At 49.8% G+C, this 21,546-nt stretch overlaps 7 protein-coding genes across 15 annotated transcripts; 4 read left to right on the top strand and 3 right to left on the bottom strand.

Annotated features, from left to right (window-relative positions):
• The first annotated feature begins 828 nt into the window (after window positions 1-828).
• Window positions 829-4,386, top strand: FOXG_02183 (serine/threonine-protein phosphatase PP1). Of its 4 annotated transcripts, XM_018379521.1 has the most exons (6): window positions 829-1,682; window positions 2,106-2,443; window positions 2,567-2,968; window positions 3,039-3,338; window positions 3,394-3,422; window positions 3,521-4,386. In XM_018379521.1, the coding sequence occupies exons 2-6, from the start codon at window positions 2,264-2,266 to the stop codon at window positions 3,534-3,536; spliced, it is 927 nt and encodes a 308-aa protein (XP_018235570.1). In that variant the 5' UTR covers window positions 829-1,682; window positions 2,106-2,263; the 3' UTR covers window positions 3,537-4,386. The 4 variants fall into 4 exon arrangements, with proteins under 4 accessions (XP_018235570.1, XP_018235568.1, XP_018235569.1 ...); XM_018379519.1 differs by having other exon boundaries at window positions 896-1,682; window positions 3,394-4,386; XM_018379520.1 differs by having other exon boundaries at window positions 896-2,443.
• Window positions 4,266-5,368, bottom strand: FOXG_02182 (selenoprotein W-like protein). The gene is made up of 2 exons (XM_018379517.1): window positions 4,921-5,368; window positions 4,266-4,863 (listed from the first exon to the last, which is right to left on the bottom strand). The coding sequence occupies exons 1-2, from the start codon at window positions 5,008-5,010 to the stop codon at window positions 4,555-4,557; spliced, it is 399 nt and encodes a 132-aa protein (XP_018235566.1). The 5' UTR covers window positions 5,011-5,368; the 3' UTR covers window positions 4,266-4,554.
• A 1,216-nt stretch (window positions 5,369-6,584) lies between these two features.
• On the bottom strand, window positions 6,585-6,921 carry FOXG_02181 (guanine nucleotide-binding protein subunit gamma; the record flags this gene model as incomplete). The annotated part of the gene is made up of 2 exons (XM_018379516.1): window positions 6,585-6,705; window positions 6,761-6,921. 2 exons carry the CDS (start codon window positions 6,919-6,921, stop codon window positions 6,585-6,587), a joined length of 282 nt encoding a protein of 93 aa, XP_018235565.1.
• A 2,464-nt stretch (window positions 6,922-9,385) lies between these two features.
• Window positions 9,386-14,801, top strand: FOXG_02180 (translation initiation factor 3 subunit A). Of its 6 annotated transcripts, none has more exons than XM_018379511.1 (4): window positions 9,386-9,653; window positions 9,836-10,901; window positions 11,026-11,289; window positions 11,352-14,555. In XM_018379511.1, the coding sequence occupies exons 2-4, from the start codon at window positions 10,899-10,901 to the stop codon at window positions 14,253-14,255; spliced, it is 3,171 nt and encodes a 1,056-aa protein (XP_018235560.1). In that variant the 5' UTR covers window positions 9,386-9,653; window positions 9,836-10,898; the 3' UTR covers window positions 14,256-14,555. The 6 variants fall into 6 exon arrangements, with proteins under 6 accessions (XP_018235560.1, XP_018235559.1, XP_018235561.1 ...); XM_018379512.1 differs by having other exon boundaries at window positions 9,570-9,653; window positions 9,777-10,901; XM_018379514.1 differs by lacking the exon at window positions 9,386-9,653 and having other exon boundaries at window positions 10,268-10,639; window positions 10,717-10,901.
• A 519-nt stretch (window positions 14,802-15,320) lies between these two features.
• On the top strand, window positions 15,321-19,370 carry FOXG_02179 (uncharacterized protein). Its single transcript, XM_018379509.1, has 2 exons — window positions 15,321-16,064; window positions 16,110-19,370. Exon 2 carries the CDS (start codon window positions 17,505-17,507, stop codon window positions 19,053-19,055), a length of 1,551 nt encoding a protein of 516 aa, XP_018235558.1. The 5' UTR covers window positions 15,321-16,064; window positions 16,110-17,504; the 3' UTR covers window positions 19,056-19,370.
• A 655-nt stretch (window positions 19,371-20,025) lies between these two features.
• On the top strand, window positions 20,026-21,527 carry FOXG_02178 (uncharacterized protein). The gene is made up of 2 exons (XM_018379508.1): window positions 20,026-20,654; window positions 20,707-21,527. The coding sequence occupies exons 1-2, from the start codon at window positions 20,084-20,086 to the stop codon at window positions 21,096-21,098; spliced, it is 963 nt and encodes a 320-aa protein (XP_018235556.1). The 5' UTR covers window positions 20,026-20,083; the 3' UTR covers window positions 21,099-21,527.
• Window positions 21,122-21,486, bottom strand: FOXG_02177 (alkylated DNA repair protein alkB like 6; the record flags this gene model as incomplete). The annotated part of the gene is made up of 2 exons (XM_018379507.1): window positions 21,122-21,413; window positions 21,464-21,486. 2 exons carry the CDS (start codon window positions 21,484-21,486, stop codon window positions 21,122-21,124), a joined length of 315 nt encoding a protein of 104 aa, XP_018235557.1.
• Window positions 21,528-21,546: the final 19 nt, after the last annotated feature.

Below are 21,546 nucleotides of genomic sequence, written 5' to 3'. Positions count from 1 at the left end.
AATAAGGAAAGAGCCTCTCTTCTCCGGGACTTGGGGGACCGATGCTAAGAGAGCCGAGAGAGGCTGAGCTAGATGAAAACTGATGTTTGCTTAACTTGGGTTCTCTTACTTGCTGCTCTAGTCTTAAGCGCCGACGAATCCGGTCGCTAAAGCTATGCAGGAGCCTCTAGAGTTGAGACGCCCCCTTTTTTAACTACCTCACCTAGTGACAGGAAAGGAGCAATTTTCCCCTGGCGAAGCTTGCTTGTCAGGAAAAAATCAAGGTTTTTGTTTAGTAGTTAGGGCTTCTCAAGACGCGATATGAGGTGAGGGTATCCATACCTGGGCACCCAACGGGCAGCAAGCAAATGAGACTTACAGCGAGAAGGAAATGAGACGGTGATTTGAGCCAAGCAAGCGAGACAAGAGACAAAGTAACCCAGGACGACAAGAAATAACTGAAGAGGGGCTCCGAAATGTCAAGATGAGTTACGTTCCAGTCTCTATTGTTGTATATGCAGATGCTATGTACTGGATCAATGAGAAAAGCCAAGATTCTGTCGATGTCCACCTGTCTTGTCGAATACCTCAGGTCACACTGAGGCATGGGCAGGTGAGAGAAGCAATTTGTAGCGGCTTCCCACTAAAAATATAGCTACCCTCAGCAGCCCCATACCCGGAGTGCCACTGAGGGTCAGTTCCCCGAGTCCCGTACTTGTCCCAGGTCCATCCATTCCAGGTTCACATCCGGGCCCTGTGTACTAGCGTCTTTCCAGACCAGGGCAGGTACCATTTAGTGTAGGCAGCCCAAAGCCCAAGCGTCGGGTCAGCTCTGTTTGGTGGTTGTGACGAGTCCACCTTCTCAGTGACCGAGCGAGTGTGAAAGCCCAGGAAAAATTGGAAAACTTCCCCCCCTTCCGTTCCCTCAGGTCAGAGGATAAACTTCAACCCTTCAACTTAACCCGACGACGACCGAGACGAAGACTCTATCCACGTGTTAGCCACATCGCCAACACTCTCTGCGAACATATTACAAACCGCTCGTCTTTGTGAAGAGCTGCTTTGCTTGTTACTTGATCCGCCATTTCCTTTTGGCCCCAGACGACGACTGACGAACCACCGTGTTCCGTCCCCCGACTCCAAATTCCCTGATCGCGCCCGCTTTGGCTGCCCCAACAGACCAGACGACGATAACATAAATAAATAAATAAAAAGGCGAAGAGAACATCGTTTCTCATATCTCAAAGAAAATCATCAAAATCGACGATACAGAGGCCCTTTACTGGACCCTGCTTATATATCCTACAAAGGCGACGAAGCGTCACATATTTGTCGACGCAATATTTACTCTTGCTTGACCAGAAGACGAGGATAACAAAAACTCGCTCGCGCTGACGGTGTTTTGTCTCCCCCTTCTGGCTTCTAGCATCTTGCTCGCCCCTCATTTTCTGACGCCCTGTACCTACCTGTCTCTTTCTGGTACAGCTATCAACAACCAAAGTCGGTGGCCCACTGCGGCAACCACGACGACGACTGTTTTCTCCCCATATCCAACGTGATCTGATTGCTTCTTTTTTGCAATTCAATATCGAACGACGACTCAATTTGCTATTGCTGATCAACTTGCTCTTCTGCGCTTTCGATCTTTCGAAACGCAAAATCCTCCAATCGCTCGCTCCATTAGAGACGTGATCCCTTCACGGGTAAGTTACCATTTGGCGTTGGTACTGGTGTGCGCCCCATTCAATTCATTGCTTGCTCGCTCGCTCGCTCGCCCGCGCCGCGCCGTCTCGTCTCCCCTCTTGTTCCCCTCCCGTACCCATTTCGCGCTCACAGCCCTCTTCATGCTTCTTCGGCTGCTTCCCCTCCAATTTTTCTAGACTCCTCTCGTTTCGTTGTTCCACCATCGCAACGCAACTCACCCGCAAAGCAACGCAACCTAACCCAAACTTGTCTTTTGCCTCATATTTGTCCATCCATTCATCGTCAAATTTTCACCCTCTTGTCGGTCGCGGCGTTTGCGAGTTTGGACACATTTTTCTTCGACTTGTCTTTTTTCCACGTCTCTCTTTTTTTTATTGCCTTGTATCTTCTTGCTTCCCGGTTTCACCGGCTGACTCGGCCAGGTTTTGCGAAGTGTATCGATCTGGTATCATATTTCGGTCGACGAAGTTACCCCCGCAGTTGTTCTGATTAGCGATCTTGTCTGCCGCCTTCCTCCTCCCCCACGCGACCCTCCCGTAACTCTACTGCGGGCACCCTCTCGCCAGCAAATTCTCTCAAAATGGCAGACCAACACGAGGTCGATCTCGACTCTATAATCGACAGGCTACTCGAGGTGCGAGGCAGCCGACCTGGCAAGCAAGTTCAGCTACTTGAGGCCGAGATCCGTTATCTCTGCACCAAGGCTCGTGAGATCTTCATCTCTCAGCCCATCCTCCTCGAACTCGAGGCTCCAATCAAGGTATGTTTTTGGCCAGCATTCGTGCTGCCTCGGTCTGAGAGTTGGTGCTTGATATGGGCGCTTCTGTTCTGGGTCTTGGGCAATCAAGAAAACCCTTTTGCTGACTTGCCCGTGCCCTAATAGATCTGCGGTGATATCCATGGACAGTACTACGATCTCCTCCGACTCTTCGAGTACGGTGGCTTCCCTCCTGAGGCCAACTACCTCTTCCTCGGTGACTACGTCGACCGAGGTAAGCAGTCTCTTGAGACCATTTGCTTGCTCCTTGCCTACAAGATCAAGTACCCCGAAAACTTCTTCATCCTCCGAGGTAACCACGAGTGCGCCTCTATCAACCGAATCTATGGCTTCTACGACGAGTGCAAGCGTCGCTACAATATCAAGCTGTGGAAGACATTCACCGATTGCTTCAACTGCCTTCCTATCGCCGCTATCATCGACGAGAAGATTTTTACCATGCACGGTGGCCTCAGCCCTGACCTCAACTCTATGGAGCAAATTCGCCGTGTCATGCGACCTACTGATGTGAGTAGCCTGGACTGCGCGAGATGGAGGCGCAAATTGTTCCGAGTGAGAGATACTGACAGATCTCTAGATCCCTGACTGCGGTCTTCTTTGCGATCTCTTGTGGTCTGATCCAGATAAGGATATTACTGGCTGGAGCGAAAACGACCGTGGTGTCTCATTCACATTCGGTCCGGATGTTGTCTCGCGCTTCCTTCAGAAACATGATATGGACCTAATCTGCCGAGCTCACCAGGTTGTTGAGGACGGCTATGAATTCTTCTCCAAGCGCCAGCTGGTCACGCTATTCAGTGCGCCCAACTACTGTGGTGAATTTGACAATGCTGGTGCAATGATGAGTGTCGACGAGAGCTTGCTGTGTTCTTTTCAGGTGAGATTTGACAATGCTTACCATGGTACAAACATGCTGATTATGCTTTTCCTAGATCTTGAAACCCGCTGAAAAGAAGCAAAAGTATGTTCCAACCACTCTTGGCAGCACTAGCACGCCAATCAACTCCCCTCGCAAAAAGAAGATTTGAAGAATTTATACCAACAATGTGCTTTCAACAGGTTCGGCCGACGTTAAACGATCATCCCACCTCCTCGACTAAGGTGAAAGACAACCGCGACGAAGAACGAACGACTCGACTCGGGACTTGTCTCGATCGAAGCGCACCCCCAATCTCCGCCGTCTCGCAGCTAGCCTTGCCACCGTTGGTGGCAGGGAATGTTGGTCCACTGGGAGGGTGACGGAACTAAAGAGGCGCCGGACGCGACGCTGACTTTTGCGAAACCCGAATCGTCTCTAATGCCTATATGCGAACTTGATAACGACAAACGGCTGTTTCTTAGCTCCACACACAGATAAAACATTGACAAAACTTGTTTTTTGAGTTGCACACGCGCACATGCAGTTCTCGGATTCCATGCACACATGATCCACGGGACAGACGATCTTGCTATGTCTGCTCCGCGTAGGCTGGCCCGTGGACATACGCAGTTCGAGAGGCTGGTATTCTCTCACTTGATTTGTGATGACAAGGATAAGATAATCCATCAACTGCTAATCTGTCTGACTGGGAGCGTTTTCTTTTACGGTCATGTTGCATTTCATGGACGAGCTTTGTGTGGTCTTATTCGTTGCTCAAGAGCGGCCTCTGTATACGTTTTGTGCTTTTAGATAGGTTTAGGGCGAGTGGGCAGGAGGGTAGAGCGTTGCTTGATTTTGGTAAGGGATAGCGAAGGTAGTGGAAGAGGAGAGGAATAAGGTGCTGGAGCGAACAGTAATTACTGTACGAATTGTGATGAAGATCGCGTCGTATTATCTTTGCGTGAGTGATGAATGTGGTTCATAAACTCGTAACTCGGCATACGCCAAGGGTGAGGATGACTACGGAATGGCTGTGATGAAATTACAAGAATACCCATCTCCTCAGACGACGACCACGTAGGCGTGTAAGTTTAACTATACCTATTTACACCTACATAAGGGAGGATTCGACTTGGACAGCAAGAGGTGTTATCAATATGAATGCCGCACGTGAAGGCATTCATTACACCTGTCATAAGCCAGCCAGGTCATGACCACAGATGCTTGAGAAATGCTACTGACAATCCTCACATTTCTCCGTCTCAACTGGCTTGTCTTTCGCTGTCTCCTCCTTCTTCCCGTGATCCCTATCAACATGGCCTAGATCTCTTCCTGGTTCAATGACATCTCTCACCCTCCTCTTGAGCTCCTTCGTCTCAGGAAAGCCCCCATCTTCCCGTCGATCCCAGAGGGTCTTTGTAGAAGCAATGCCTGCACCAGGGGCTTGATGCGTGATAGTCACGATGAAAGTCCCGCCTGTAGAAGGCTGAAGAGCGACCTCTCCGAGGCCTGTTGAGAACGTGGAGAGGAGTTCTTGAGCATACTGAGGGGCGTTAACTTCTCGTCACATGCTAGCAGGCTGTCAATTCGGTCAACTTACATAGGCAGCTCGTAACATCCATTTACACTGCGTGCAAAACTGGATAGAAACGCGGGGAAGAGGCGTTTGCGTCGACGCCTGGCTTGTCATGGTTTTTGCCGCCGTCTCTCAGTTGCTGGTTTTGTTATGCTTTGCAGTCGTTTCCGGGAACGTCGTGGTCTATTCTTGACTTGGCCGGGCTGGACCTTTGAGTTTTTAAACTCTGAGGCGTTGAGGCTTCCGAGCTTGAGTTCGACAACTAAATCTTCCAGTAAGGTGACCTTATCATTGAGATATGAAGGGAACAATCGAGACAGTAAAAGAGTACGGGAACCTCGTCCTAATGGCTTGAGGTGCCTTAGACAGTGATTGATAATTGGTTGTATACTATACTGTATGAGGGGATATTCTTTGCCCCTCCAGTTACAGTTAATGCGAATGCCCAGTCATATCTATATGCAAGCCCCGCGGTCGAGAACGCCTCAATTCGACCCAGGTGATCCACTTTGTGATTTCTGCTTAGGTACATCAGGTACTCCCATAGTGTACTGCGTAGTAGAGCGGGACATGCTGAGGTAGATAGTTGGTTCTGCTTGAACACCTTGTCATAAGTTATGATAGATGGCTGATACAGGCTAGAAGCGTGAGTGGCAGTACTCGTTATGGCGTAGCCAAAGTGAGTATATAATGATATTCAAGATCTGCTCCAGGTAGGTACCTTATGTAATAGTTGTTGTAAAATCCCAAGTACATCTACTAGCAAAAGGTAACAAGGAAGACTTGCACGGGTCGGGTCGGATGGGCGTAAAGTTGAGTCCTGAAAACGTCAGAGTCTACACTATGTGAAATAGTGATTTATCCTCGGGACACAGGTGATGAAGTGAAAGTCATGAGTTATAAAACCGAGCGTAAACACCATTGAGACTCATATCTCAAAGCCTCAAGTTCAACAGTTGCAAGAATTGAAGTCGTCAAATCATAGATAAAAAAAAGTATATTTGCTTGGGGAACGTACACGACATTGGATGGAAATGACACCAAGATGATAACAGAAAAATGATAATAAAAAGGGGAATTATTACATTCGCGCAAGAGCCCGATCCATAAACCGTTTCTTAAGACCCAGACTCAGACCCAGACTCGTCGTAGTGGTGCTTCAACCTCTCCCCTTATCGTTGGTCTCATAGCAACATCCATGTCCCTTCCAGCAGGAAGAAAGGCAAATGTGCGGAGACAAAAATATTAAATCGCTGTAGTCCAGTCCAGCCTCCTCATCAACTATGGCTCCATTGCTCTCGCTGTTGGCGTTTATGACCCGCTCAAATAGTATGGTCTCTTGGGGTATCTTGATCTGGGTCCATCTGGTACAGCTGGATCTTGTGTATGGGCTTTTTCCCTCTTTCTCGCGCTTCGCGTCGCTTCGTCAATAGGGCAAGTCGTTCCTGGTAGCTTCCCAAGTAGCCGTCGTGGTAATGCTAGCAAGCGCTTCGGTATCCAGGGCCTAATTCGCCTCCATCATCCGAGTATCCCATACTCAGTTCTCCTTGGTTTACTCCCCTTAAATGCGTCACAAACATATCAAAACTGACTGCGGCCCACCTCCTAATCGCTGAATCATTGCCGACATTGCGTAATTGTTGATTTTGGTAACCAGTAATAAGGAAAAATTATTATCGCGGGTGGCATTACATGACCACACAGCAGCCGCCAGATTGTTGCGGCGCATAAGGGTCCTCGCCCTTGGGAACAGCGCCCCAGACGGAGGGGACCATGTAGTCCCGAGTGCCATTGCAGTAGGCAATGATGCTATTACGGCATTAGTTACTGATGCGTTGGTGTAGAATCAACACGATCGACTCACCTCTTTGATGCTGTGCTGACGGGAATACGCTCTCGCTCAAGATCCTCGCGCAGACGATTGTTGAGCTCGGTTAGTCGTCGAAGCTTGAGATCGGCCATCGACTGCTTGTTCTTCTTGATTTGCGAAGGGTCGCCAACATCACGAGAAGTATACTGAGGCATCTTGGAACGGGGTGCCGAGGTGGGCGAGTGAGAGCGGTTTCGGAGGGAGAGTCACGGCGATGAGGCGCGCGAGTACGTTGAGAACTGTAATTCTTCAATATTAGCGCGTTGCTGGAGTGATATCGTTGAGTGCGAAGCGTAATCGAGGCATCGCGAGATGGGCCAACGGATCAGGGAAGGTCGGCGAATCGCGTCAATCGAATTTGTCTCGGGTGAATGTCATCGCAATCGGAACAAACGAGTCCAAGGGAGCATCGTCCATCACTTGGTTGATTCTGTCGATGCCCATTTCCATGTTGTAGCACCTATATGCAATTGTCGCTTGCCCCTGATTGACGGCGACGAAGATTCGATCACTAGTAGGATATGACTTACGGAGAGTCGGACTCGAGTCAATAAATGACAGTCGGAGCTTGCGAAGCGGTTCAGTACGCAGACAAGAATGAGAGGATCGACAGTCGGGAGGGTATTCGGAAGGTGATGATGGTTGGAACGGGTGTGTGAAGGAGAAGAAAAAAGGGTCCGTCGTGAGAGGCCAGGGAAAGTGGAAGTGCAAGTGCAAGTGGAAAGGAAGGTAAGGTTTGGTGAAGTTGGTGGCAGAGAGCAGAGCAAAGCAGAGCAGGAGCGAGAATGTGATGGGAAGGACCTGGCCTGGCCTGGGGGCATGGTAGGGGGGGAAACTGCACTGCAGTGGAAACCCTCGAGCTAGGTAGGTACGGCCTACCTAACCCAAAGCCAGCAGCAGGTCCAAGTTGCGGGAAGCACCAGCACCAGCATTAGGACAAGCTGGGTTTAGATCGCCTAGTGGAGCCACTTTTGGGTGAAAATGGACCACTGAGTGCTCGATAACTCTTTGCCCGTCTGGGGACTTCCTTAGGCGGATTTGCTTGGTGGCTCGTGCACTTGAAGCTGTGGCTCTTCCTTCTGTTCCTGTGCTGCGGGAGCCCTGGCATGGAAATTGGGGGTAGGGGGGAGCTGCTGGGGGCCCCCGTTGAGGGACCTTAGACCTTGCTAGGGGCTGATGTGATGGTCAACGGGATAAGGAGACGAGACATTATCTTCAGGACGTTGGATGGAGCCAATTGATTCAGAATGGAACATATCGACAGCAGATTTCTACAGTAACAAAATTTCAGGTAGGTAGCTTTCAGTTCCAACCTTCCAATAACCCGTTGAAAACAGCGAGTCCAGCCTCGCCAGGCCCAGCCCCTGATCTGCCTGCTGTGCTATGCTCATAGCTAACGAGTTAATTATGCTCCTCTTATTGCACCAGACAAGCATCCATGGCAAAAGGACTTCCAATTTAGCCATAGAACGCGCGTGGTTGGCTTTGGTGGGGCCTGCGGAACCGTATTTGGCCCCGAAGCCATCTTAGCTGCAAAGCTACAGGCACTTGATATTGCCTTTCAAATTATGAGGGGAGTAACCTGAATCAGCAACCCTCCAAGCCAAGAAGCCAGAGCGAGTGAGGGAACCGCGTGAATCTCTTCGATTTTTGTTGACATAGGGGAGGTTGAATGACATTGACTTCCAACCTCTTGCGTCAATACTACCTCTGGTTACTTACCTTGGGTTCTAAGCTTACCTACCAGGTCTTCCATGAGATCGCCCAAAGCCACCAAAGACGGATTCCGTCAAACTTTGGTCAATCGGTAAAAGCGGGAAGATCTGCCACCAGAACGCGAGAGTTGAAAGCAATACGCCCATTCATCTCAATAATGGGGCAGAGAGAAAGCCATGTTGATCAAGTCCAAGCTCGAAAAGCACAGGTCCAGGTACGGAAACATTGCCCGCTAACAAAACAGAGGCCGAGCTCGCTCGTTCTTGGTCACCCAAAAGCTCGTCTCGTCTCGGCTGCGCGCAAGCTTATAGAACCGAATACCACTACAGAAGCTTGCGACACCACATAACGTTCACAGATTTTGTGAGCCCCTTCCTGGACGCGTCCCTACTACGTCGCTCTCTAGTTTCTATGGAGTTCGAGACGCTCAGAGCCTCTGTTTCTGCTACTGTCGCTTCCCGCTCTCGGAACGCTGCAGTAGCGGCCTGCATACATAAAGGGGTTCCTTTTCCTGGGCTGAGAGAACCGTTTGATTCTCGAGTCCTTTACGAGTTACGGTCATCCAAGAAGTGAAGAACAAGAGCAAGTGCATCAAACAGAAATGATATGTTGCCTTCAGAAACAAACAATAACGACATACATTGGGTTGTTTATTCATAATTTCTGTGTTTTATTAAATTATTAACTCTTTTATTATACTCAGGCTACTAATGAAGTCAGGACTTTGCTAAGAGGAACCGACGAGATCCACCAATGCTGCTAGTCATTAAGATGAGACCCGTCTTGGCGACACAGACTCTTTCTGCAAATGGTTTGGGTAACGGCGCAGCAGTCACGATACCTTGCTCTCTCTCTCTGGGTTGCAGCCTCAAAAAGGGCTGTGTAGCCCTGTACAAGAGTTGTTTTCTGTTTCGAATTGTTGTGAATTGTTGCATTGAAGCTGGGGCTTACTATAGCTTCAAATGCTCACCAGAGAGTGAAACAATTCTGTATCAAGAGTGTTTTTCGCCTTCTAGGCTCTACAATTCTGGCACAGAGAGTAATTGCCTTGACGAGTCCTCATTCAATCCCCTCTTGCTCTCTATTCCTCATGTCCAGCACCAAGCAAGTTCCGCTTGTGGGCTGATAATTGCAAGCTATGCAGCTCTCCTATTGACATGGTTCGAGCCTGGTACGTCGGCTTTTTTTCCCACACGATCCCCGGCCCAGGTACCTGCTTTTACCCCTGACCAGATTGCCATCCCATCTGTTCGTTATGTGCATCCGTACTCTTTGATGACTTCCGAGATGTCAGAACTCGTGAAACGAATGATCAACGCCATCCAGCTGGGACCAACTGACGCCATTCGCAAGGATAAACACGGATCGGGGTATTGTAATTTGTGACCGAAACACGAGAATCTCAGCTTTGTGTAGGAACAATGTTCATACATACCGGCCCTGCAAGTCGTTGGAGGGCTTAGGATGTTTTGTTATTTTGCACATAGTGTCAATCGGAGTAACTGTTCTCTTTTGATTTGCTCATGAAATGAAAACACGAACCGAACCTTTTTTTATCAAGAAGAAGAAGCTTGAGCACAATTCATCACTTTAACTACTATGTTTGGATGTTTGGATGTCCGGTGTCAAATGCATTCGAGAGCCAATGGGATCTTAAGTTTACAAGCGACACAAGACATTAACTTCTCGTTATCCTCTGGATGACTGGCCGCCTGACTGCCGCTATCAATCAAGTTGGACAGGAACATGGGTCTCTGAAGATCTCTCACGTATATCTCTATCATGCTCCAAAGTTCATCACTTTGAGATAAGGGTCTTCTTATAACTTGATAACTCGTAATGGGCAGGCTATCAGCCAGTACACCTATTTATGGATAAGATTCAGCCAATCTCTCATCACTGTTCATGTTACCGGGCTGCGAATAAACCTTTGATCGAGTCGAGTTTGCTAACTGTATAAGCAGGTCAGCCCTCTAACTACTTGTCCTCAGAGTTCAGCAGATCTCCAAGAAGTGATGTCTTTATCATGCCTTGTTCAGAGAAGGCAACCAAAAATAACACCGCACGCTCTTGTTTGACTCCAGTGATGAGCGATGTTTATAACCTATCTCGAGCAGTTCAATCAATTTCTGGCTTGAAATCACCCAACCAACGAAAGTATGTGGCTGACATCGTGCACGGCCACCGAACTTGCCGCCACACCACAATCATAACAGCTGATGTAAGCGTGGCAGTAGCCCCTCCTAACCGTAGCGGCCACACACGAAAATCGAAAAATTCAACCTACGCCGTCGCAACACCATCACGAGTGCCGGTCGAATACCTCAGCGCACCTCCCCACCGGCTGATCGATCTCGGATCATCATCAATAAATCTCCTCTCTTAGTCAAGTCATATACAGAGGAGGTTGCCCAGCATGGTACGTGGAATACTTGCCTTCCTTTGTCCCGGTTGTCGTAACTCGAGCCCTATCTCTCTATTCGAACTTTACCCCTCCTCCACACTAAATCCGCCTTTGATGTTGACTTGAAGTCTTTTGATAGCCTCCTCCGCCGCACCAAAAGCCTGAGAATGTTCTCAAGAGGGCTCACGAACTCATCGGAGTCGGCCAGGCTCCCGCCGCCTTGACTCTGCTCCATGAGCACATCACCAACAAGCGCTCCCGAAATGTCCCAATTATGTCGCTGGAGCCTGTGATGCTCCTCCTCGTCGAGCTTTCCGTCGAACAGAAGAAGGGCAAGCTTGCCAAGGACGCCCTTTACCAATACAAGAATATTTCCCAGAACACAAATATTGCTACCATCGAGGTGCGTACATCATAACAGAGTCGGTGCCGTTGGGATTTCCGATATTAATATATACATCACAGCTGGTCCTTAAGAAGTTCATTGAGCTCGCGGTTGAGAAGGTCACTGCCGCCCAGCAAAAGGCCGACGAAGTTCAGGAGAGCATTGATGCTACTGCCGGCACCTCCAACATCGACGATCTCGAGGCCACCGAGACCCCGGAGTCCATCCTCCTTGCTACCGTCTCCGGTGAGCAGTCCCGAGACCGTACCGACCGGGCTATCGTCACTCCTTGGCTCAAGTTCCTCTGGGAGGCTTACCGAACTGTTCTCGACATTCTCCGAAACAATGCTCGTCTCGAGATCCTCTACCAGAGCACCGCTACCCAGGCTTTTGACTTTTGTCTCAAGTACACTCGCAAGACCGAGTTCCGCCGCCTCTGCGAGCTCCTCCGAAACCATGTGCAGACCGCTGCCAAGTACTCCTCTCAGATGCACGCCATCAACCTGAGCGACCCCGACACTCTCCAGCGACACCTTGAGACACGTTTCCAACAGCTCAATGTCGCTGTAGAGCTCGAGCTCTGGCAGGAGGCTTTCCGAAGTGTCGAGGATGTTCATACTCTTCTTAGCCTCAGCAAGCGACCTCCCAAGAATGTCATGATGGCCAACTACTACGAGAAGCTTACCAGAATTTTCCTTGTCGGCGAGAACTACCTCTTTCACGCTGCTGCTTGGTCGCGATACTACACTCTTCTTCGCCAGTCCTCTGTCCTGGTTGCCACTGGCCAGGGCAAGAAGGCTGACAACCCCCCTGCCTCCGACGCTGAGCTTCAGAAGGCCGCCTCTTTCGTTGTACTCTCCGCCCTTGCCATCCCTGTCATTAGCACATCCCGATCTCGAGGTGCCATGGTTGACTTCGACGAGGCCAGAAAGAACAAGAACTCTCGCTTGACTCACCTCCTTGGAATGTCTCAAGCCCCTACTCGTGCCAGACTGTTCCGGGATGCCCTCTCAAAGTCCCTTCTTCAGCGCGCTCGCCCTGAGATTCGGGAGCTTTACGAGATCCTTGAGGTCGACTTCCATCCTCTGTCAATTTGCCAAAAGATCTCTCCTATCCTGACCAAGATTGGCGCCGATTCTGAGATGGAGAAATACATTCTCCCTCTGCAGCAGGTCATCCTTACCCGTCTGTTCCAGCAGCTTTCCCAGGTCTACGAAACCGTCGACCTGTCTTTCGTTGAGAGCCTGGCTCAATTCCCTGAGCCCTACCAGGTCACTCGTGGAACTATCGAGAAATTCATCATGAATGGTAACAAGAAGGGCGATCTCTCTGTCCGCATGGCCCATGCCACAGGTGTTCTGAGCTTCGATAATGATGTCTTCTCATCATCCAAGGCTAGCCACGGCGGGTCTTCTGCCGGTTCTGCAGAGTCTGAGACCGGTACCGTCCAGCGTCTTCAGAGCACTCCCTCTGAGATTGTCCGCTCCCAGCTTACCCGCCTCGCCAAGTCTCTCTTCACCACCTGCCATTATGTTGACCCTGGCTTCAACAAGGGACGCCTCGAGGCTCGTGAAGCTGCTCTCGCTCGCGCCAAGGCTGGTGCTGAGGAGGAGCATCTGGCCATTCTTTCACGAAAGGACCTTATCCAGAAGCGCAAGGAGGTTGCTTCTGAGATCCAAGCCAAGAAGGAGAAGGAGAATGCCCGCCAGAAGAGACTTCGTGAGCAAGCCCTCCAAGAAGCTGAGGATCTGCGTCTCGCCAATGAGCAAAAGGAGCGCGAGGCCAAGCGCCTCAAGGCTGAGCGTGACCGAGTTCGCAAGGAGGAACTCAAGAAGCAGATCGCCGATCTTAAGATTGGCGACAAGGCTATCGATATTGATCTGGAGGACCTTGACAACCTTGACAGCAACCGCCTACGCGCAATGAAGCTGGCTCAGCTCGAGCGTGAGAAGAATGATGTCAACGAGCGTCTCCGCATCACTGGCAAGCGTCTCGATCATCTTGAACGTGCTTTCCGTAAGGAGGAAGCCAAGAAGCTACACGAGGACTATGCCAAGCAAATTGAGCAGGACCGCAAGATCTATGAGACTGTCAAGGCCCAAACCCTCAAGGATGCTGAGCAGAAACACAAGGAGAGTGTTGAACTCAAGCACCGACTTAGTCGACTGGTGCCTCAGTACGAGGAGTTCCGTGATTCCCTGCATGATCGCCGTCGTGATGAGTTCGAGAAGCGCCGTCGTGACGCTGAGCGTGAGCTTGAGAAGCAGATCGCGCAGCGCAAGAAGGAGGTCCGTGACCGACGTCTTCGTGAGAAGCGTGAGCGCGAGGAGAAAGAGCGTGAGCTACGTGAGGCCGAAGAGCGCGCTGCTCGCGAGAAGGAGGAGCAGCGCATTCGGGATGAAGCTCGTAAGGAAGAGCTTGCCAAGCTCAAAGAGCAGCGGGAGAAGGAACGTCAAGAGATGCTGGAGAAGGCTGCCCTTCAACAGCGACGCGAAGAAGAAGCACTGGCTCGTCGCAAGGCGGAGAAAGCTCAAGGGGCTGGTGGCTTCTCTCGTGGACCAGAGCGCACAGATTCGTCCGAGGGCCGAAGACCACCTGTCTTTGGTGCCGGCAAATGGCGAGAACGTGAGGCGGCCAACCGTGACGCTGGAGATGCTCCTCCTTCTCGAGCACCTCCTGCCGAGAGGTCTGGTTCCAACGACCGACCTTCTGCTGGTGGTCCTCCCAAACTCAACCTCTCTGGTGGCAAGCCCAGCTGGCGAGAGCGTGAGGCTGCAAAGCAAGCCGCTGGTGGCGGAGCTGATGCTGGATCTTCCGCCCCTCCCCCTCGCTTCGCGCCTCGGGGTGGTGCGCCACCTATGGACCGAAGCGGCTCTGGCCGTGCTGAGGAGGATCGAAAGCAGTCTCCCGCTCCTCCTGCGGAATCCCAGCCTGCTTCACGAACAACTGGCAAGTGGGTTCCTCCTCACATGAGGAACAAATAAGCGATGCAGACAGGGGAGAGAGATCGCAATTGGGCATGCATAGTTTGCGATTCAGGCGTTCAGGATTTGGTTTCTTGTTCTCCGTAGCATGGAAGGAAAAGTAGTAGTAGTATGAATCAATTCAAGACTAAGCGCACACGAGCACCATGTTACAACCGTTTTCTCAGCAGTCAAGCTCATTGGTTATCTAAGGGACAGGATAGATCATGAGGTAGACGAATGATGACTTCTTACAACTTGAACAAGCAATCTAGTGCCACAGCCTTTCTAGACCTGTTGTTTATTAGTCCGCATTCCTCGTACCTGGACAAATTTTATCGATGGTCAACGTGACTGTCAAGTTTGAAAAGTTAACTAGCGTAGCAGACGACCTTCTGCCCTGCCCAGTGAGTCACTGTCTCGTCATATAGCAGTCTATCACTTCATGCCGATTTTTGTAGGCTTGAAAAGTCCGTTATGAAATATACATGCTCTATTCACGAGTCAGTTGAGGGGGCATCTATTGCCTAAGAGGGCAGGATTAGGTTAGACGATTAGGACTAGAAGGACTTGCTCGCAACAGAAACATGATATGAGTATGTTTATAAAGTCATGAAATGTCATCGATCGGTGAGATTGAATATCCGCTCTTATCCAAACGAATGACTGAGTCTCAAACTGAGTTTGGTTCCTGGATCGTCGGGATCGTTTAGTAAATCCCAACGGTTCGTTCTGAAACTGTAATGCCAGATTCGAGACCAGTCTTCTCTAACAGGTCAGGAGTTTCACTGATGGGGACTTGGTTTGAACGTGATCAGCAAAGTTTATACGAGGTGCAGATGGTAGTGGTGCTCTCGTGAGGCGTCAGACTGTTTGCCTATGGAAGACACTCGAATGATCATCACGAGTGATGGGTGTGATCGAATAGACTCAAGAATTCCGGCAGCGTTGGATTTCAATGCTAACCCAACCTTATCATCCAAACTCTCAAACACTCTTATTTGCAGTTTTAATGTGCTGGGTTCTGCGTTTGTCACCCTTGTTGTTGGTTGATGATGCCTGTAGTCTAGTCATGTCAGTGATGATCACGTGCAAACGAACTAGTACCGAAAGCAACGAACTTCAACTTTACCATTGACGACAAGTTTTTTTGTACGACACCAGACACCAAATAATTTTTTCTTTCTGCTTTTCTCCATAACTGGAATAACTGGAAAATTGATGGCATGTCCGGCCCTCTCGTGGCTGAACGACTAAACAAGATCGTCCCCAGAAGCTGCCAAACTAGAGTTGTTCGATATCCTTCAACCTTGACCAAATCCGGCGATCAAAGAGGACGACCAGACCGGACCTCAGCCATCTAGATCCTCACGGCATGGATCTTCTGGCAATGAGAAATGAATTAGGATTCAATTGCGGCTTGACGTAGCAAAGGCTAGTAGCGTTGAAGAGGTCGACCAACACAACACCAGCAAGTGCTGAATCCACATGGAGAGCCAGCTAGCCACAGGTATGCTGGGCCAGAGCCACGATACCGCTATTATGGTGTTTCTACTCCATCGTGGATCCGATCGAAAGGCAAAGCTTTATTGGGGGATTTGGAATATGACCTTGTTGTAGATCCAGTTTATCTGGTTTGGAGGATGGAGATCTCTTGCAGGGACCAACTAGAATCTTCTCCAGACACATTCACTTGGAGACTCTGGCAAGTCGCTTCTGCTCCTGCTTTCTTTATGTTAGACTCTACGTGTTCTATCACTCAAGATTAACATGTCACGAGGGTGTGACAATTTTGGATCTGTATCAACATCATGGTCACAGGCGATATGAGTGGGCCATGCCTCGGCCTCGCCTCGTTCCTGACTCTTTAACTAGGACCTATTGTACCTGCATCAGAAGCTGCAGGAACAGGTGGGAGAGCTACAGGCCCCTAAAAACGCCTCCGAATCCATTCCGAGAGCCGACCGCCATCGGTCACGTCTGGGCCCTTGGCGTCTCCACGTGCATCAAGATTCACCTCTGAAGTCTGTTACGCTCGAATGACTGTCGTAAAATCGGCCTCCCGCGCCTCTTCGTCTCTCACTCTGCCGACTAGACTTAACAGATCAAGCCACTATAAGGAACTCAACTCGTCCACTTCGCGATCTACGCCCGAATTAGCAAGAGAGGAGCTTACCCGGCTGAGCTGTTTTGGATAGTCTCGTCCTTAGTAGAACTGGCCGATTGATACTACCTTCGAGTTTGGCGTGTGTTAGGCGCTTAGTGGCGTCTGTCTATGACTCCCGCTTTGGGAAGGGTTGTTCTTGTTGTGCCACGAGCTCATCGGTGTTCACTGGCGTCTTTTGCATCATGATGTTATTCAGTAGATTTGTGGCATTGTGGATGAGCACGGGGCTTCCGGTTCCTGAGTCTATGGCTGACATGACTGAGTTCGTTAAGTTGATCGAGAGGCGAGGAGATTTGCCTTAGTAGTCATGGAATAATCGCAAAGGATAAATATCCTCGAATCCCCCGTACCATAAACAGTCTTTTCTCATCATCCAACAGCAGCTTCTCAAGCAATCAGCTTACTCTCACACTCTCTTCTTCGGATCGCATTCTTTCTTTTACTTGCCCTGGGGCACCACTCTCTTTAAACACCAAGACTGCTTGCAACGTCACTGAGGCACCGGATACACGATATCACTTACAACAACCTCGACAGCTATTTGCAACTTTCTATCCTCTCATTTGATAACAACAACAAAATCATGTTCTCTCTTAGAACCATTGTCGTTGGTGCGACTATCGCCTTGGCTGGCATTGCCCAGGCCACCCACATTGACTACCCGCCTTGTCTTGACCCTTTCCAGCCCTATGTTTCATCTGGATGTTACATGGATGGCGTTGAGGGCCATATGGGTGGTGCACTCATCTACCGCTCCGGTCAGAACCAGTACAACATGACTGTCGAGAAGTGTGTTGCCGAGTGCAAGGGTAACGGCTTCCGGATATGCTGGTCTCAAGTACTATGGTGTCTGTTACTGCGGTTCCACCGTTGGTGGCATTCAGCTTCCTGATAGCCAGTGCAACTATCCCTGCACTGGTGATAAAACCGAAACTTGCGGTAGTGACAATGCCTTCTCCATCTGGCAGGATCCCACTTTCAAGCTCACCAACCTTGGAGGAGTTGTTACTCAACTTCAGGGAACTGTCCAGTCTATCGCCGGTTATAAGCCCAACGGTTGCTACACTGACAACTCCTCCAAGGGCCGCGCTCTGACCTGGCCGATGGATATTGATGGTTCTCAGATGACCCCCACCAGTTGCTTGACTGCCTGCGCTGACCAGGGCTTCCCTTTTGCTGGTCTTGAATATGGTGGTGAATGCTACTGCGGTAACGTCCTGGCCAATGACACTGTCAAGGCAGATGTTGGTGACTGCAACGTTCCTTGCAACGGTGACAAGACCCTCCTTTGCGGTGGACCTAGTCGTTTGAGTGTCTACGTCGCTGAGGATCTGCTTTCTCTTCAGCCATGTGGCTGGAAGCCCAGCAACTCTGCCTCTGCCTCGGCTTCCGTTTCTCTCTGGTCATCTACCTCTACCACTTCCGCTACTACCTCAAGTGTTGCTACTTCCAGCTCTTCAAGCACCAGTTCTGTCGTTAGCTCCTCCACTACCAGCTCGGTCTCCAGCTCCAGATCGGTTGTCACCAGCTCTTCCACAACCTTGAGCACTCTGACCAGCACTACTGGAAATGGACAGTCTTCTACCACGGGTCAGCCTTCTGGGCCTTCTGGTCCCTCTGGTCCTTCTGGTCCTTCTGGTCCCTCTGGCCCTTCTTCCACTACCAACAACCCTCCTGGCCCCTCCAACCCTTCTTCCACCAACGGCAATGGCCAGTCTACCACCAACAAGCCTTCCGCTACAACCACTACTTCCTGCAGCACCACTACTGGTCCTGCTATGTGTACTTCTACCGTTGTTGTGCCCAACACCTGCGAGTACAAGTGTGGTAACTGGTGTGCTCCGTCTGTCCCTGACTTCCAGGATCAAAACAGTTGTCAGACCGCTTACAACAACTGCGCCAAGAACATTGCTGCTTGCTTCCAGAACGCTGGCTGGCCCGGCGCTCTGAACTGCTTCGACTTCTCTAAGTGGTGTGATGGTGTCCAGGGCTACTGTGCTTCTTCTTGCTCCCGTGGTCGTAGCTGCAACAAGCTTGGCTGCATCAAGAACAACGCTCCCACTGGCGGAAACAGTGCCTCGACTACCACCAGCGTCTATCCCTGCGCCGTCACCAGCACTTCAACCACTTCTTCTGCTGCTGCCACCTCTTGTGCTCCTCAGCCCACCAACATTTGCCAGCAGCCCAGCTCCAACATCTGGGGCTACGGTCCCGGCAACCCTGTCGGTGGTATTGAGCTGCCTCTTGTTGCCTGTAACGACTTGAAGGGCGACTTTTCTCAGAACCCCTTCAAGCTTTACACCAATACCAACTCCAATTCTTGCTCTTCTTATCGCCGCAACCAGCAGTCCAGCGCTTGTGCCGACGCCTGCAAGGCTCAGTACAACGCTTGTGTCGGTACCTATGTCCAGAGCTGCAAGAAGCTTAACACTCGCAGTGATAGCAGCAACTACTTCGACAAGCGATCTCACTCCCACTTCCACAAGCGCGCCCTCGAGAAGTCTGGTATTGAGCCTCGCTTCTTCAACCTATTCGGTAACGACCAGTGGCAGAGCGCTCAGAACAAGTGCTCCATCCAGTATGCTGACTGTCTCTGGGAGAACGCCAATGTCAATTTCAGCAGCCGCTGCCAGAACTTCGGCACTGGTCTGTAAAGGATGTTCGCTCAGTGATCTGGAGTTTCGGAGATCGGTGGTCAAAAGCGGTGGCCGTGTTTGGGTTCGAGCATAGGATGGGAGATCTGGGTTGTACTTTTCGGTTTGGTGTTTACTACTATTTTCACATACACTCGCTTGGTTATTGTTTTATTGGTTAGACTATCGTTCGCTAAACAGAAGCTGCTTTGTTTTGATAAGCCAACTCCTTCTCTTCTCCTTACTTCGTGAACTTGATCATAACTCTCAGCAAAATTCTTTGTCTGTGTTCCGCATCCCCATTGTCACAAGCTTCGAGAGGCAATATATTTGAATAAAGAGTTTATTTTTGCAATAAGTTGCTGGAGTGGATAAGTGTCCTTTGGGTATACGACAGGATGTCAGGAGTAACTTATAACACTCCCTTCCTTCGATTTATGGCATTGTTTCAAAGATAAAATGCTGTCCAATATAATGTTTTCACCAATACGGTGTAGATATCCACCTAAGCCTACGACGCTCAGAGTTCGTCTCTCTAGGGTAAGCTGTAACAATTTCTGAGGTCCGCTTAACTTTGGTATCATACTAAGTTGACAGAAACTGTATCATTGAAAACAGATGCGTTGCTCTGTATGGCCTCGGAAACAAGAAGCCCCTCTTGGTTGGACAATGATTGCATCCAGTGCCGACATAACTATTAAAAACTGTACGAACGTTCAATCTCAGCTCAGAGACCAAAGATCAGAGCATAATCTAAACTGGGAATTAACCAACCATTGACATATTAATTCATAATATGGCTTCGATATACAGTTTTTAATATATAGTACTGTAACAATAACGAGAACTGCCTTACTTAAGGTAAGTAGGTATATCCAACATGAGATCGATGCACAGTGTAAAATGTATATAAAAGAGAAGTTGATACTGTACAAAACACGCGTTTGATAAGGTAAAGGTAGCCAATAGCCAACGAACGTGTTTTGAAGAACCTCACCTTGTCCTTATAGATCAAAAACATCGGCGACCTGAAAATACTACCGAAGGTAATGGAGGAGATTCTGAATAAAGTGGCAGATTTGGCGTCAGATTTATCTCCAGCTCAATGGTGCCAGAGTTTCTTCACACTTTCTGCCGCTCTCGTTTTAGCTCTACAGGTTCTCCCTCGAGATGTCCGTAGGGCTATGATGGACTATGGTCCTCGAAGACCTAAAGACGGCAAGTCCAGGAACAAGAAAGAAGACGATGAGAAGCAAAGCTTCGCAGGATTGAGATCGTTCTTGAAAAACCTAACGGAATATGGGCAAGTGCCTCACTCGTGGTTTTTGCACTTCTACATCACCTCAGTATCTCTGTCAGGCTTTTGGGCCTGGCAATATTTAACGAGGGGATCGGTGTTGAGGATTATTGCTACGTGGCAGGACAGGGCTGGCAGATCATCGATGAGCCTAGAGCAAATTTATATCGCATGGCTGCTCATGGCGTTGCAGGGTTCAAGGCGGTTATATGAGAGTTTGTTTGTATTCAAGCCAGGCTCGTCACCTATGTGGTTCATTCATTGGGCACTTGGTGCTGCATTCTATGCCGTTATAAGCCTCGCTGTCTGGATCGAGGGTTCCAGTACGCTACAAACCTGTCACAGTTGGTCACCAGAGACACTGACAAGTTATAGGTGCAATTTTGTCATGTTGGGATTCTCCTAACCAGCCCCTTAAAATCCCACGGAGGTTGCTATCGGCTGTTTTATTCTATTTCGTTGCATACTTCAAGCAAAATCAATGCCACAGACATCTGGCCAGCCTCAAGAAGTACACACTTCCAACGGAAGGGTGGTTCAAATACCTCGTCTGCCCCCACTATACTGCCGAGTGCATTCTGTACCTTGCAATTGCCTGGATCGCTGCGCCTCCAGGCGAGCTATTCAACAAGAGTATCCTGACTGCTGTGGCGTTTGTGGCCGTGAACCTGGGCGCTACGGCAAAGGGCACAAAAGCATGGTATGAGAACAAGTTCGGCTCAGACAAGGTAGCTGATCGATGGATCATGATCCCACCTGTCTACTAGCTTTCTAGTCACACCTGAATCTTTCATCGTTTGAGGAAGATGCCAAGCTTGTTCGCGACTTTTGATACCTGAAGAACATCTCGATACGTCAGGCTTGTGCGAGTTTGACGGATATTCCGACCATTGGCGTATACACCGGGAGAACGGAGAAGATCCCAGTTGGCAACAGTTTCGGCACTCAAGTCAGCATCCTCTTCGATATCAGCAATCCCATGGAGATATTCGGTATATAGCTCGTCAGTTGTGACGAGTAAACTACGGGGTTCTTGGAGGATCCTCCAAGCAGGTTCGGGATCAAGAGCGCCGTCCTCCTTGCTGCGATGCAGGTTCAGGCATAGGCTGGCTCCAAGGCTGACGGTGGCCACAACTGGCCAGTATGCCGCGCCATCCTGTATAATATAAGTACGAAAGAGAAAAGAGGGTGTATCACTTGATGAATACTCAACTT

The sequence above is a fragment of the Fusarium oxysporum genome, chromosome 5 (assembly GCF_000149955.1).
Source record: "Fusarium oxysporum f. sp. lycopersici 4287 chromosome 5, whole genome shotgun sequence".
Classification (NCBI taxonomy): domain Eukaryota; kingdom Fungi; phylum Ascomycota; class Sordariomycetes; order Hypocreales; family Nectriaceae; genus Fusarium; species Fusarium oxysporum.
Note: the sequence above shows the minus strand (reverse complement) of the source record. Positions and strands in the feature narration are given on the sequence as shown.

What these genes read in the sequence shown, in the direction of transcription:
- FOXG_02182 (XM_018379517.1), bottom strand. Translation starts at nt 5,010, where the DNA reads ATGACAAGCCAGGCGTCGACGCAAACGCCTCTTCCCCGCGTTTCTATC. An exon ending in GGATGTTACGAGCTGCCTAT is followed by an intron (nt 4,864 to 4,920) that starts GTAAGTTGACCG and finishes AACGCCCCTCAG; the next exon opens with TATGCTCAAGAACTCCTCTC.
- FOXG_02178 (XM_018379508.1), top strand. Translation starts at nt 20,084, where the DNA reads ATGGAGGAGATTCTGAATAAAGTGGCAGATTTGGCGTCAGATTTATCT. An exon ending in TGTCTGGATCGAGGGTTCCA is followed by an intron (nt 20,655 to 20,706) that starts GTACGCTACAAA and finishes GACAAGTTATAG; the next exon opens with GTGCAATTTTGTCATGTTGG.
- FOXG_02180 (XM_018379510.1), top strand. An exon ending in CAAATATTGCTACCATCGAG is followed by an intron (nt 11,290 to 11,351) that starts GTGCGTACATCA and finishes TATACATCACAG; the next exon opens with CTGGTCCTTAAGAAGTTCAT.
- FOXG_02179 (XM_018379509.1), top strand. Translation starts at nt 17,505, where the DNA reads ATGGATATTGATGGTTCTCAGATGACCCCCACCAGTTGCTTGACTGCC.
- FOXG_02183 (XM_018379519.1), top strand. Translation starts at nt 2,264, where the DNA reads ATGGCAGACCAACACGAGGTCGATCTCGACTCTATAATCGACAGGCTA. An exon ending in AACTCGAGGCTCCAATCAAG is followed by an intron (nt 2,444 to 2,566) that starts GTATGTTTTTGG and finishes GTGCCCTAATAG; the next exon opens with ATCTGCGGTGATATCCATGG. An exon ending in GCTTGCTGTGTTCTTTTCAG is followed by an intron (nt 3,339 to 3,393) that starts GTGAGATTTGAC and finishes TGCTTTTCCTAG; the next exon opens with ATCTTGAAACCCGCTGAAAA.